The 16,024-nt window shown below is 33.2% G+C and overlaps 1 protein-coding gene across 1 annotated transcript in view; it reads left to right on the top strand.

Moving 5' to 3' along the window:
* LOC132718459 (cortactin-binding protein 2-like) overlaps window positions 1-6,489 on the top strand; it is a 50,465-nt gene extending 43,976 nt beyond the window's left edge. Inside the window, exons 20-24 of the mRNA XM_060702157.1 lie at window positions 2,082-2,241; window positions 2,997-3,133; window positions 3,604-3,764; window positions 4,344-4,512; window positions 4,907-6,489. Coding sequence (XP_060558140.1) covers window positions 2,082-2,241; window positions 2,997-3,133; window positions 3,604-3,764; window positions 4,344-4,512; window positions 4,907-5,441 — 1,162 coding nt within the window. The 3' untranslated portion in view covers window positions 5,442-6,489. The remainder of the gene's footprint in view (window positions 1-2,081; window positions 2,242-2,996; window positions 3,134-3,603; window positions 3,765-4,343; window positions 4,513-4,906) is intronic.
* Window positions 6,490-16,024: the final 9,535 nt, after the last annotated feature.

Genomic DNA, 16,024 nt, shown 5'->3' with positions numbered 1-16,024 from the left:
AACAAATATTGTAATTGTTACTTTGACAACACCTTGTCATCGATAGTAATATTCTCTTCACCATTGTTGTAATTGACAAATTTTGTATATATATCCTCTATGATTTTAAAGGAATCAACACACTATGGTTAAATGTTGTCTATGCAGGTTACTGGTGCACAGCCATTCACTCTTGGGTTTCTTCATCCTTTTGTTAAGAACTATTTAACATTTTGAAAGTTTGCATTTCTAGCATTCTGGCATAAAAAAGCTACCTCTTAAAATGACACTGAAAATCAAAAGGGGCGCACGACAGTTATCTCTTAGACAGAGGTAAATCCTTTTCAAGGATAAAAGCTTAGAAATAGAAGCCAGTGACATTTTCCATTTAAACATTTGGAGTGTTATCAGATTGAAGACCAGCTTTAATCAGTAACAGTTTCTTCATTTTTTCAAAATAAGTTTTTAATTAAATTTTTACTGTAAAGAAAGAAATATGTTTTTATACCCCTGCACAACAAAGTTGTAAGGGGGGTATACTGGAATCAGCTTGTCTGTCCGGCCGTCGGGCGTCCGTCGGTTTTTTCTTGTCCACCCAATAACTTAAGATTCCTTTGACCCACAGTCTTCATATTTGGCATGGAGGTTAGTCATGACGAGTAGATGACCCCTATTGATTTTGAGGTCGCCAGGTCAAAGGTCAAGGTCACAGGGGCCTTGACTTCAAAAAGTTTGTCCGCCCAATAACTTAAGATTCCTTGACCAACAGTCTTCATATTTGGCATGGAGGTTAGTCATGACGAGTAGATGACCCCTATTGATTTTGAGGTCACCAGGTCAAAGGTCAAGGTCACAGGGGCCTTGACTTCAAAAAGCTTGTCCGCCCAATAACTTTAGATTCCTTTGACCCACACTATTCATATTTGGCATGGAGGTTAGTCATGATTAGTAAATGACCCCTATTGATTTTGAGGCCACCAGGTCAAAGGTCAAGGTCACAGGGGCCTTGACTTCAAAAAGCTTGTCCGTCCAATAACTTAAGATTCCTTGGACCCACAGTCTTCATATTTTGCATAGAGGTTTATCTTGATTAGTAGATGACCCCTATTGATTTTGAGGTCACCAGGTGAATGGTCAAGGTCACAGGGACTTTGACTTTAAAAAGTTTGTCCGCCCAATAAATTAAGAAACCTTTGATCAACAGTCTTCATATTTGGCATGGAGGTTAGTCATGATTAGTAGATTACCCCTATTGATTTTAAGTTGACTGGGTCAAAAGTCAAGGTCACAGGGGCCTTGACTATAAAAAGCTTGTCTGCCCAAAAACTTAAGATTCTTTTGACCCACAGTCTTCATATTTGGCATGGAGGTTAGTCATGATTAGTAGATGACCCCTTTTGATTTTGAGGTCACTGGGTCAAAGGTCAAGGTCACAGGGGCCTTGATTTCAAATAGTTTGTCGGCCCAATAACTTAAGAAACCTTTGACCCATAGTCTTCATATATGGCATGGAGGTTAGTCATGATAAGTAGATGACCACTATTTATTTTTATTACACTGGGTCAAAGGTCAAGGTCACAGGGGCCTTGACTAAAAAAGCTTGTCCGCTCAATAACTTAAGATTCCTTTGACCCACAGTCTTCATATTTGGCATGGAGGTTAGTCATGATTAGTAGGTGACCCCTATTTATTTTAAGGTCACTGGGTCAAAGATTAAGGTCACATGGACTTTGACTTCAAAAAGATTGTCCACCCATTAACTTAAAAACAGTCTTCATATTTGGCATGGAGGTTGATCATGACTATAAGGTGACCCCTATTGATTTTGAGGGACACTGGGTCAAAGGTCGACTAAAAAAAGCTTTTCCCCTCAATTGCTTAAGAATGCCTGTCCGCAGTTTATTGATTTTGACATTTTCACATTTGAAGCATGTAGAATAAATAGCACTGGCTTAGTAACCTCAGATTTGGCAGGGACTTGTCCTTAAGCACTAAATGGCCACTGTTGATTCTGACAAAGTGGTATGCGGGGGTATTCACGCCATGACAGTGGCAGTTCTAGTTTATGTGTAGAGTCATTACATTAATTTTACTCATGACAGATCCACTGGACTTGACCTTGGACTGCAGCAAAGATTTCGGTGGGTTCATTTTCGTGTGAAGGTCGAACCGATAAAAAATTTACTAGGACGTCATTTGCTGCGTCGATTGTTGCACACATATGGCGGAAATTTGCCATCTGCTGATGATAGTGTATTCAAGGTATGGAGATATTCAGATCTTATCTTTGAAATTATAAATAATTGACCATTTCATTTTTGTAAACTAAACTCCATATATGTACTATGCTTGTGCAATGTTGATTTGTGTTTGAATGAAAATTTGAAAATTCTCATGCCAAGAGTAGGTGATTATACTAAATCTTTATTATGCTCTTTTTTGTAGTTGGTTTTAAACATTGAGTGACATTGATTTTAATTCAATTCAGTATTTTATGAACTTAAAAAATAAAATGAAATTGTATGCAGAGTTAAAGACTATAAATAGAAAAAACAAGGCTGTGACAGCCATTGCTTTGTTTTCCTCTGTTTTGTTAACTATAGTGAAAATGACATGATCCTAAGATAACCTGTCAACAAAATCCACTTTACCTATACTAATGCACACATAGTTTTAACTGCAGGCTAAATGATATTTTCCACAGGTCTGCTACTCTGCATACATATTTAATTTCTTGTTATAAACTTTGGACACAACGAGAATAAAAAATCTCACCAAACAAATGCAAAGTTTAAAGTAAAAACGTATTATTCAAACAGTGGTATTTCAGAAAAGTTACTTCGGGTGAACAGGTTTGTTATAGTACAGAATCCAGTTTCTTTTGATCATTATCAGGCACCAGTTTGTGATTAAAATATTGTTAGAAAGGTGCTTTAACCAGCAAAAAAACAAACATGTGCATCAGTGTGCAGTATAGATTTAACAGACTGGTTTATTAATTTATGAAACATTTTCAGGTAGTGGAATGGTTACTTTGTGTGTGGCAAAGATTAAACGATGGTGTGAGCAAACTTGGCCTTCCTGATGTTGTATTTGGTCCCGATATGTTTATGCCTTGTCCAGTTGAGTCACAAAATGCTAAAATTGTACTAGAGTAAGTTTGGTTTTTTGTTTGTTTGTTTGTTCGATTGGTAAAACTCATACAGTGACTTTTTAGCTTTACTGGTGGAGGAACACCTTAGTTGCCCATTAATTCTAGCACAAGCAGACACCCGAGTAGAAGAAGCTGGAGAAAAGTAAGTGGAGGTCACTGCTACCAGAGTAAAACTACTTGTCTACATGGTTACATATTATGAAATCTTTGGTTATGACTGTAAAAGTTGCTAGGTTATATGACTACATTGGGCTAGAAGACATTGTATACTTACTTGTTCCTAAATTTATTTAGTTATAATTATGTTTTATTCTTTCATAATATTTAATCTGTCAAAAAATATATCAACACGTTATTTTACCAACATTTGCTCCAAGTTAAATACATAGGTACATTATATAATATGTATCGGTTTTCATGTCAGTATATGTATTTTATATTTTAAAGACATTTTTCATTTGTTTATACAGTTGGATGCAGAAGTTATGGAATGAGACAATATCACCAGCAGTGAAGAGTGCTGTATTGAAGGGTACTGGTGCTAAAGATGGTCAGCAGAAAGTGGCTAACACTGCACTATATGTACTTATGCAGAGAGCTATAGTGCCTGGATGTCCACTCAATGGTCAAGGTACTTTCATTAAACTTTAACTTATTGCAAAAAGGTGTTTGTTTTACTACTATTTTCTAAACATGGATCCAACATCAGATAAAAACACACATCAAGACAGGAGTTCCTATTCTAGTAAGAACATGTTTTTTTTTTGAGTAATTAGGAAAATTGGATATTTTATATTGAATAGTATATATATTGGAGCCCTCATTGATACTTAAGCATTTTTGTAAGTCAGATAACTTTCATAAAGTGAAAACATGATTATTAGAACTTTACATACGATTAAAAAGCTTTGGAAAGACAAACTAAAATTGTGAGATTGTCGATGGCTTACTTGGTAAATTGCAGTGTGGTCCTTTTTTTTATCATATATCTCTCTTTAGCTTGTAATCATGGTATTTCATTGCAAAGAAGTGATTTTTTTTCACCTCAGAATTTTAAATTTTCAAGCTAGTGAAACATATGGTGTGCATTCACTTTATGAATACAACTTGTTGGCATATAGATTTTTTTTTTATGTTTTGAGTTATTACGGAGTTATGTGGAATTTGTTAGGCCTAACTTGTTATACAACATCTGTATATTTATTTTCAGAGAAAGATGATTATTTAGCTACATTCTGTGGTAGCAATGAGTTAGATGTTCCACTTAAAATTGATAAACAAAGTCCTGTATCATCATCTACTGTCAGTCAGAGAAGGTCACTACATAATGGTAACCATAGAAACAACCTTGACATAAATACATCAAGGTCAAAACATAGGTTTGTATTTAACTTAATGTTGTAATTACTGAAAAACTACAGTTGTTTTTAGGTCAAGCCATCTAATTTCATTTTCAAGAATTACAAGCTATTTAGCTATGTATATAGTTATGCTTTAATTAATGACAGATAAGAAGAGTGATCAAATTACCTTTTCAAACATTACAAGCTAAAATATATAGATATATATATATAATAAAAATGTATCTAGTTAAATCAATGGTGATCAGCTATGAGCTGAAATATTTCAATGTAATGGTTTGTTTAATACAGTCTGTAGTAACTCAAGTTGGGCCTCTTGATTTATGGTATGCTTTGCCTTACTGATTTGTTAACTAATAATTAAACTTGAAGTAGAGTAAAAAAAGATTATATATATTGTTTTTCTCCTCAGAAATTCTACAGATGGCAATTTTCAGTTTACTAACACTGTAGTGAACAATAATAACAACAACAACAATACATATAAACGTCGCAGTCTTTCGGAAGATTCTCTTATGCGTACACACCAGATAGAAATTCCCGTAATACACGATACTCGAAACCAGCAACCGAATGACATACAAGCCAAAGTGCCAAAGCTAGAAATACGCTCCCCAGTTCTAGGCTTAAATATCCCTATACATGGTGCTTTACCATCGTCGAGTCGAGCCAGCCCCCTTGGTTCATTGTCGGTTAATTCTGGGAGTCATGGTGCTAGTCATAGGAGATCGACTTTTTCTTCGCATAACCACACTCGTATTCCTCAGCCAGCATCCAAACGATCAAGATCATCGGAAAACTTAAGTGCTTCAACGTTACACGGAAATAACCAGTTCCGACCTACTAGTCCTTTCTCTTTTTCTCTTGCTACGCCTACACCGTCTTTGTTTTCATTTAAATTTTACGATGATAAAAGTTCTAAAAAAATTCAGCAGTTTGATTGTTAACATTTGGTAACATTTGAGCCGCGCCATGACAAAACCGACATAATGGGTTTGCGATCAGCATGAATCCAGACCAGCCTGCACTTCCCAAAGTCTGATCAGGATCCATGCTGTTTGCTATCACTTTCTCTACTTGTTATAGGGTTTGTAAGCAAACAGCATGGATCCTGATCAGACTGCGCGGATGTGCAGGCTGGTCTGGATCCATGCTGGTCGCAAAACCCATTATTTTGGTTTTGTCATGGCCAGCTCATTTGTGAACTTTGTATTTGTCTTTTTTGACATTCACTGTGTGAATTTCATGATAAAAGTTCTTAAAAATATCCAGCAATTTGATAATTAGTATTTGAGCATATTGTGAGTTTTAAAAATGTGAATTTAGTATTTTAAATTTTTCTATGATGTTAAATAGTGATTGGCGAGTGAAGTTCATTTTACTGATTTTACTGTTATATTTTGGAATGTTTTAATAAGATTGCCTTTGCATGATCTTGTGTATATGTGTATGTCAAATTTCTGAACTATGAAATTCTCATTGTTTAAGATTCAATGGCAGCAAACCAATTAAGGCATTTAATTCCATCAGTTTCTTATTTGTGTATAAAGAAAACATCTTCGTAAGTTGCTAACTTGATTGATTTTACAAATAGTAACAGTGTTGAGTTTATCTCAGTAGCTGTGTGATTGAAGTTGTTGACCTCCAATGTCTCGCCGTTCATTATTGTTGGTTCGAATCCTTTCAGGGACATTGAAATCTTTCATGGTGTGGTAGGTATCCAGGTAGCTTGACAGAGGGTCAGTGGTTCTACTCCGGTACTAGGTAGCGCATGTAATGCATGGAGAGTTACCTGAGTGTTTACTCCACCAGTAAAGCTGGGAAGTTGTCATATATGACCTTATATAATTGTGGTAGAAACATTTATGTCATGTTAGGGTTTTCACATAGGGTTTATCATGTCATATCTATATCAGGAAATCACAGAACTTAGTTGTACGTAAATATCTATGACATTAGGACTTTTCACCGTGTTTAATCTTGCCATATACAAACGATTCCTGCTTGTTATCACGTCGTTCAACAATAGTTTACCTCATAATGTAATTTATCATGTGATATGTATGTTCTCTTTTATTGTTAATGTATATGCAAAAATGTGCTAATATGGGGGAGTAAAAAAGATAATGCTTTGTCAGGGTTTCGCTAGAGGATAGTTGTTTGTCATGAGCGTAATTACTGTGTAATGCTTTTTTTGTTGTTAGATCTTGCCGCATTGTTATATAGAACCTTTTCTGTAAGCCAAAATAGAGTTATTGTGTTGTATCCTAGGTCATATGTTAACATATAGACAAAGAAAGAGCTTTTTTTTTTGTTTTCCAGACATACATAAACCAACAAAAAAAAGAAAGATGTTGTAATGTGTAAAGATGTGTAAACCAAGGTAAAAAATAAAATTGTTGTCTTTGTCATGTGCTAGTGTTAGGCATTGATAAACTGTCACAATTTTCGTCTAGTGTCAAGGTTTATTACTGGTAATAAAATATATAAAAAAATGTTTGCATACATCTAATGTCGTGTGACAAGCCTAGAATGCTGATTATTAATAAGTTTACATCACAGTACAATATTTCCATAGAATTCATATTGTTTATTGCAAGGGCTTTCATTGTTTTAATTTTGGAATTGTTTTGAAATTATTGTTACAGTATAGTACATCTTCCAGTGATGTTTTTATTACAACATATTTAATGCTAATAGCTTGAACCAGATTTGTTTTTATAATCATTTAGAAAAAATGCTTTTGAATAAGTTGAATTGGTGTAATTGTTTTACTTGATAATTTTTGTAAAAAATTATATAAAAGAGTTACTTAAAATATTGATGAAATAGAGTTTTGAAATTGAATTCTTTGTCAGTATTAACTTTTGTCAGACAATTGTTAGATTAGTGTAAGTCTGCAATGTATTGTAATAATTAGTGTGTCATTGAAGTATTTGACTGATGTATGTGGTGTATCTGGTTTTATTTCTGCCATTAAATGGCAGAAAAACAATAATTCAAAGCTGCCAATATTTGTGTTCCTGCATGTATACACAAAACAATACAAATGTACTTAGTTTGTTCTGATTTTATTAAAATTTTATATCTTAAAAAATGTTAAGTTGACAAAAGGAAGTTAAAATGACTTATTAAGATCAATTGTTTGTGATTTAATAATTGTTTTTTAATTTGTTTTGAGTATTTTAAAAGTTGTTAATGATTTATATATATTTGAACAATATAATACTGAGTTTTTAAGGATCTGATGTATTTTTTTTATTGGTTGTGATAATTTATATGGCAAATATTTTATTTTACAATAAATTGTTTTTAAAAACTTTTTGACAAAGTCTTTATTAAGTTAAACATATTTTGCTGTAAGGCTGTAATATTTTTATTGTACAAGGTTTTTTATTATGTAAAAATATTAATTTAAACTTGGTAGTGATTTAATTCTTATTTTTTTTTTACTAAAGCTTAATTTATTTATCAGCTTAAAGTTAAGGTTGAGGCATCAAAGAAGGTCAAATTTATGGCCAGACATTAGGTATATACATATTTATCTGTGAAACAGATTTTATCACAGTAAAGAAACATTCACACAAAATTTATTTTAATATTTAAATTTAATAATGCTAATTTTATATAAATTATAAATTTAAGTATATTTTTATTTGCGTAATAACAAAACCATTATTTTAAACTTTTTTCCATTTTCGTTGTATTTATTCACCAAAGAGTTGTCATTGACCACATTTACAGTTTTTAAACAAGTTATTACAAATATTTAACATGGCAAGATTAATACAGATCATGCAGTGAGCTTATTATAATTTGTCGACGCTTCATTTGTCTCCAGTAGATAAAATTTACATGTTTTTTACAGAGCATGTAGACACTTGTATGATAACCAAGAAGTTTATGTATTAATTCACAGATTTGATGTATGTTTAGTATTACTTGTCCTTTAAGAAGGTAACAAAATGTTATGGTGTTATATGTAACCATACCTTTTTATCATAAACTGTTCGGGGGCGTCCGTGGCCGAGTGGTTAAGGTCGTTGACTTCAAACCACTTGCCCCTAACTGCTGTGGGTTCGAATCCCGACAGGGACTTTGGATTCTTTCATGTGAGGAAGCTATCCAGCTAACGTCGATGGTTCTACTCAGATGTCTGTTCGTGCCTGAAAAAATGCACGGAGGGGCACCTGAGGTCTTCCTCCACCAGTAAAGCTGGAACATCACCAAATGACCTATACTGTGTCGATGTGACGTAAAACCCAAATCAAACAAACAAACAAAACATAAACTGTTAAAATTAAGGCAAAATATCAGGTATTATATGTAACCATGCCTGTTCATTATAGCATGTTCAAATCTAGGTAAAAGTTTAAGGTATTATATGTAACATCAAGGTAAAATGAATAACGTGTGTTATTTGTAACCATGCATGTTTGTTATAATCTTTTCAAATCAAGGTGTTATATGCAGTAATCTTGCTTTTTTTATGTGGTCAGGAAATTTCTGGTAGTGTTATAAAGGTAGATAAATCCAGCAGTACTGTTACATATTGCTGGATAGATTTATAATGAATGTATTTATAATACTGTAGCTAACATTGTGATTTTACACAATATTTTATCTGATAAAGCTTTCACAACTGTCACAACTCGTTCCTTTAGTCAGTACAGTAACTACATTATTGCATTAAATGATGGCCATTTCTCATTCTCTCTCTTTTTATTGTGCTTAACATAAGGTAGATAAAAATGCTTGTTTTAATGCTGATATTGATTCAGTTGGTCACTACAACCAAATATAATGCATGCTGTTTCCAGCAATTGTTTCCAGCGAAAACTTTGATACTGTTTTTAGTGTCACACCACAGTGTTAAAAATTAAGATGCCATTGTATTTGGAAAAAAAACAACTCTGGATACACACAATTTTATAATCTGTTACTGTTTCTTCTTGTGACTCTCCATTAATTTTACATGTACCTGTGATCTTGATATCTTGTCTGACCAACACTTTAACATCAATTTGTATAAAAATCTCTCATTAATATATAAATTTGGTTTCTTATTTTAAACACCTTTATTGTACATGACATGCATTGTAAAAGTAAGCCTAAAATACCAAGAATAAAGGTGTTTTTCACATATAACATGAAATAAAATAGCCAACTACCAACCCCATTTTTTGCTGTTTTTATATGAGTGACTTGGAAACCTGATTATTTCGGCCTAATTGAAGAGTGTTGTGCTGAGCTTTCTACTTAGGTGATAATCATGACTGACAGTGAAATTACCATACCTTATTTAGACACTCGATATTAATATCACCCATATTATATATGAAATTTAGATGTCTCATTTTTTTAGAGTCTGTTTCATTGTATTTATTTTTAAGCTGCCAATTTTATGTTGCTTTCTATTCTATAGCATATAATGCACTTTGTATTGTTATTTTTGTACCTACATCAAATTTTTTAAGTTGAACAGAAAAAAATAAACAATTTAAACAGTTGAAAGAAAGGAGCAGAATGACTGATTGTAGCTGTTTTAAAGTGTTTAATTTTGTTCTAGTAGCTTAGTCTTTGACCTACTTTTTGTAGGTGTGCCAAATAGATGCACAGTTTAAATTAATGATTGGTTGAAAGATGCTGTTGACGACAGTTAGTAAGAAATAGACAGGCATGATTTTTAAAATTGTTGGATGCAAAAACTAGGTCAAAGATTTATGTATCTTCCAATTTCATTTATGTTTGTTCATTTTTACTTTGAGAGAATGATTTTTAAGTTTTCAAGTTTTCCATTAGGCATGTTTTATAATACATGTATCGTTATTCAATTAGGCCATAGATTGGGATATTTTAATATTGGTCTTCATAAAATCGTGTCAAGCAGGATTATATAGTCATATAACAAATGATCAAAATGGTCTCTTTGTGCTTTGTGATATGTTTTCTGTACATGCCATAGTTAGGGTGACTGCCGTCTGTCTACCATCATTATATAGTTATTTGTTTTTGGAACACATTTTTTACATTCTTAATTGTGTAGTTTGAAAAGTTGTCTTTAACTTTTAACTACAATATGATGATATATGGTATCCCATAGTTCAGCCGTTAAGTTCTGTCTGAGTTTTTGTTTTTCCATTGTAAAGTTCAGTATGAGCTCTTGTATTCACATGTTAAATTCACCTTAAATTCAGATTTTTACATGTTACATGGTAAGTCTGAACTTGTGTTTTACATGTTAAGATCTGTTCGAGCATAATTTTATGTTCTTTCCTACTTAATTTTTGTACACGGAGATGAAATTTTCTTATTTTTTAATGGACAAAACATAACCGGATATCCGGTTTTTGGAGAAGTTTATTTTGCACATATCTTGCTTGACTTGTTCTCATTTGAAATCATCAGTGATGTAATTATTGTCTGGTTATAAACATTATTAGCTACATTAGATATTTATATGTATATATGTGAATTCAGGTTGTGCGCTTCTTGATTGTTACTTTGTTTACAGATGATAGTCATGAAATAAAATATTGATAAAATATTCTAGATCTCCTTCATTTTGTATCACCTTACAACTCATCCACCCTCGGGGAAAGGAAGGTGATAGCAGAAGAGCCGAGCCTCAATTTTGACATATTTGTTTGTTCTCCACTTCCAGGTCAGTACCGTGGTTTTACGTAGTTACAGCGGCAAAATGTTTGGGGACATGTATAAATCTAAGTCGCGGGGTTTTTAGCAGATTTTCACCATTTGACTGTCTCCTCAGGTAGAGGCCTTAACCAGGCGTTTGAATATAAAAAGTCAAATTTCTCAATATTCTACGGTGCTAGGGAGGGACTGTAGCTACAATTGACTTATGAAATACATGTTTTTTAAATTTTTATGTAATGAGGATACCTCTGTGATACCACCAATACAACTAGTTTTCACGCTGACGGGGATTTTTTGTGTCGCCTCTACGGAGTAGTGGCGACATATAGGGATCACTTCTCCGTCGTCTGTCTGTCCGTCCGTCCGTCACAAAACTTGTCCGGACTACTCCTCATAAACTACTGGTGCAATTTCATCCAAACTTTACAGGAATGATCAGTACCAAGTCTAGTTGTGCATATTGTCAGCATTTTCCGGTTCAATGATTTTTGTCAGAGTTATGGCCCTTTAATAATTTTTAATTTTAAAGTTTGTCCGGACTACTTCTCTTATACCACTAATGCAATTTCAATGAAACTTTACAGGATTGATCTGTAGCTCAAGTCCTTGCGCATATTGCACGGGTTTTCTGGTTGAATGATTTTTGGCCGAGTTATGGCCCTTTGATAAAAAGGTGTTTTTTTCTGTGTGTTGCCAGATACGCAAAAGCTTGTCTGGACTACTCCTCATAAACTACTTGTGCAATTTCATCCAAACTTTACAGGAATGATCAGTACCAAGTCTAGTTGTGCACTGTCCGTCTGTCTGTCCGTCTGTCACAAAATTTGTCCCAACATGAAATTGGCCATCATGAGGCGACACATGTGATTACTGATCGCTCTTGTTTAACACATTTGTTTATATAACTCCGAAAAGTAATCGAATTGTTATTGAAAATACGTCAAATCTTCAAAATCATCTTTTAAATTGCATCAAATAATCACTGATCCAGGTTCGAACATTGCAAACTTTTCATATGACCAGCTGTCAAGCAAGTTCGAGCAAACTTGTGAATCTAATGCACTGCGGAACAGAACATTGTCCTCATTTTGAGAAAAGCTGAACTTTCTGTGTGTCGTTTACAGTTAAAAAGTTAAATGTGAATCCTTACATATCCAGTTTGATTTCTTTTGTGTGCACTGTCACTCTGCTCGAGAAGGAAGGTGATTATTTTAAATGGTCTTTACAACATCTGTTGAACGAACACTGTTTGCACACAGTCTGATTATCTATATAAGTCTCCTACAATACAAGAGTTATGAAGCCTATAAAATGAGTTGTCATGGTCCGTGCGTAATTTAATTTTCATATTTCTCGGGAAAATATATAAAATACACCTTAAGTATGAAAGCATACACATTACTAAAGACACGTTGTTGGGTGACGCAAGTAGAATGAGGACACCAAATCGTAAAACCAGCAAAATGACATAAAATATCGTCGTAAATGGTGATACAGTATCATAATATGGTATTATTTTTTATTGTATAGGCAGATTTTTATCATCGAGTACGTATTTTCACGTACAACTTAGATTATCGGAAATAAGACTTCTCATTCATTAGTATGATAATCATTCCATTCCTGATATCACCATAAATTATCAGATAAACGGGTTTCGGTGTCAAATGTCAACATTCTAAGGTCATACAATGTCAAAAATCCTACAAGAAAACAGAGGTCCAAAGAAAATAGAATAGGAATGGCGGAAAACTGTTGTTACCTAATTGCACAATTGAAAGCATGAATTGTACGTCAAATCTGCGCATAAAAACGCATTATTGGCTGGTTTAAGACAACAAATATGTCGCGGAAGCTAAGATTTCGGTTTATGATCGTGCACTTTTAGTTGCAGCAAATCCGATTACCATTGCGTTGTTCAGTCTACAACGATATATGTCATAAAAGTAGTGTAATAAACATTTGTTATTTCCCACGTTTGCAAGGTTAAACAATTGTTATATTAAAAAAGAAGTTGTGTGCGTATGAAAACGCATAAGTACATTAGGGACATCTTGACCGGTGAATTTTAACCACCTTTATTAACCATCCATATGACGCGCTCATTAAGATAACAACAACAATAGCAGCACCTCCACCAAAAAACAACAACAACAACAACAAAAACACTCAACTTTTTTAGGCGTAAAATTGTGGTTTTACTCCGATTCGACCTCCTGTCGACAGTTAAGACTGTCTTGTTTTCTGTAATGTAACTTCTGCATTTTATAATTATTTATATATTACGAAGGGAAACAATTTTCACACTATTTAAAATGATATAACATTGTTTATTACCTGCCTGTTTAAGTAAGATGTATTAATAGGCACAATGTTATTAATTTTCTCACACCGTTAAAATGTCGCACAAATGAGCCTAGAAATTGTGCTTCTAACGATACTAGTATATTGCAATGAATTAATTGGGTCTTCTATAATAATGCCGTTTATAAATGTGACAATTTGTCCACACAATCCGGATCTTTTTCTTAGTTCTTTGGCCTATTCGTTGTCGTATTGAATAATTCACATAACATTGTGAAATTCATTATAATGAGATTTCGGGCATACCTTTTTCTGGTTTTGATAACAACATGCATAATATAACCGAAACTCGACTGCTCTTGCGTGATTATAGTTGAGTTGTGTGATAACGCTTTGTCACGTATTTATAAAACATCGTTGAAATGTTACTATATAAAAGCCTGTCTTGAAACATCCAAATATTCTGTCAAGTTACTAGTATTGGAATGAAATTTTCTACAGTTATAATAAACAATATGCAATGTTATTTCCCAAATCTGAGCATTAAAATTGTATTTTTTCTGTCTTGGTAGGAGACCACAAATACCCAATCCCTTGCGAGTTGCAGATTACAAGTCGAGTTGTCGTTGATGCCTTATTAGAACTACTTTGACACGAATCCTGTCAACAGAAGTAAAAATGTACTTTACACATATGGTATATTTGCCAAGAATATAAATTTTTTGAAGTAAAATCAGCTCGTGGTATAAGAAGATAACTGTAAGTCTGTTTGTAAACCTAATCTGATTTAGTAATTTGCATTGTACACCATTTTTCTTGAGATTGTATTGTCATAATCTCGTAATTTGCAAAGTCTTGAATACATTTTCTCTGGGTCGTCTTACGTGTTATAATCCTTCATAAGCGAACACGTGATGGAATGCTGCGAAAACATAATGATACATAAATATGTGCATTTGTGGCAGAAAGCGAATTGCATTTTTCCCCCAACAAATATTTTCTTTTTGTTAATGCATGACAGAAGTATGAGTATTGTAGTTATTATTCCCGTTCCATTAATTTCATTTCCCACAACAGACCTTAAAATTTTACGCAAAATTCACAACATGTTTTCATCCAACCATAATGTTGTTAGATTGACAAACACAAACATATCAATAGCTTGCCCGTTATAATTTTCAATTGTCTCAACAATTATTAACCTTAGAGACCTTAAACATAAACACAGTAAAGCTCCCACGAAGTCATTTATATTATCTCAAAATCTAATTATTGGAGGCGTATTACATTATAAGAGATTATCGAAACTGTCAAGTGTGCTAAGGAAATGACACGGAAGACAAATACCATTTGTATTTGTATGTGATGCTTAAACGTGTGTATTATTTTGAAAAAAAAAACTGGAAAAAAATCAAAAACAGAAAAAAACAACACTTAACCGGGAATCTTCGCAAGACGACATACTATTTATAAATGTTCCAGGTTTTAAGTTTATTAGAAAGTTAGTATAAACCTCAACATAGAATTCCATTTTTTGTAAAGGCTTTTTAATCAAGATATTCTTACACAAATGTTTTGAATTTCAATTTTACTCTATACTTGTATATGTTTCACTTGCTCATATATGAAATTCAATAAATTTACTTTTATATGAAATTTAATTCAAATACTTTGCATACGCCTTAATCTTTATCATAATTAAAGGCTAATGATGATAAGATGCAATGCTTTTAAATCTAAAACACTTGTCTTTATTTTGTAACACAGTTTTCTTAATTTTTCTATACATGTTAACATTATCTTGGCCTAGAATTATCATATTTCATGTGGATTCGCCTGTATAATTATTAAGTATGCATTACCTCTCATTATTAAAATGAGTATGACAATACTGTGGCGACGTCTTCTTTATTTTTACAATGCTAATTATAGAGATCCTAAAATACAATACAAGTAAGTCATTTTTATTTCACATCTTATAAAATATAATCAATACGTCTTCAACATGTGCATCATGTCATGATCCAATAGAAATCATCATTTGAGCCGTGTCATGACAAAACCAACATAATGGGTTTGCGACCAGCATGGATCCAGACCAGCCTGCACATCCGCGCAGTCTGATCAGGATCCATGCTGTTCGCTATCAGTTTCTTTACTTGTAATAGAGTTGGTAAGCGAACAGCATGGGTCCTGATCAGACTGCGCGGATGCGCAGGCTGGTCTGGATCCATGCTGGTCGCAAACGCACTATGTTGGTTTTGTCATGACGCGGCTCATTTGATCTAATCTTATTGATTTTGCCTTTTTTTTTCATTTCCAGAGTCAAAATGTTCATATCAAATGAATATCTTACCCCTGATAGCCTCGTTTTTATTCCAATAGTCCAAATAGTACATACCAAATGCATATCGTTTAGGGCGTCGTCCAATATAGTTTTGATAGCTTTGAACACGTCAAATAGAATTCAGTTTTGTATTAAAAGATGTATTATAAAATCATAATATTAATAAGACACATTTCTGTAGGCTGAATATAGACACTCCTTTTATCTCTTTCTAAGTGATTA

The sequence above is a fragment of the Ruditapes philippinarum genome, unplaced genomic scaffold (genome assembly GCF_026571515.1).
Source record: "Ruditapes philippinarum isolate M1 unplaced genomic scaffold, ASM2657151v2 ctg1244_1_1_1_1, whole genome shotgun sequence".
Lineage (NCBI taxonomy): Eukaryota > Metazoa > Mollusca > Bivalvia > Venerida > Veneridae > Ruditapes > Ruditapes philippinarum.
The sequence above is the reverse complement of the archived record's forward strand: the minus strand, read 5'-3'. Positions and strand labels throughout refer to the sequence as shown.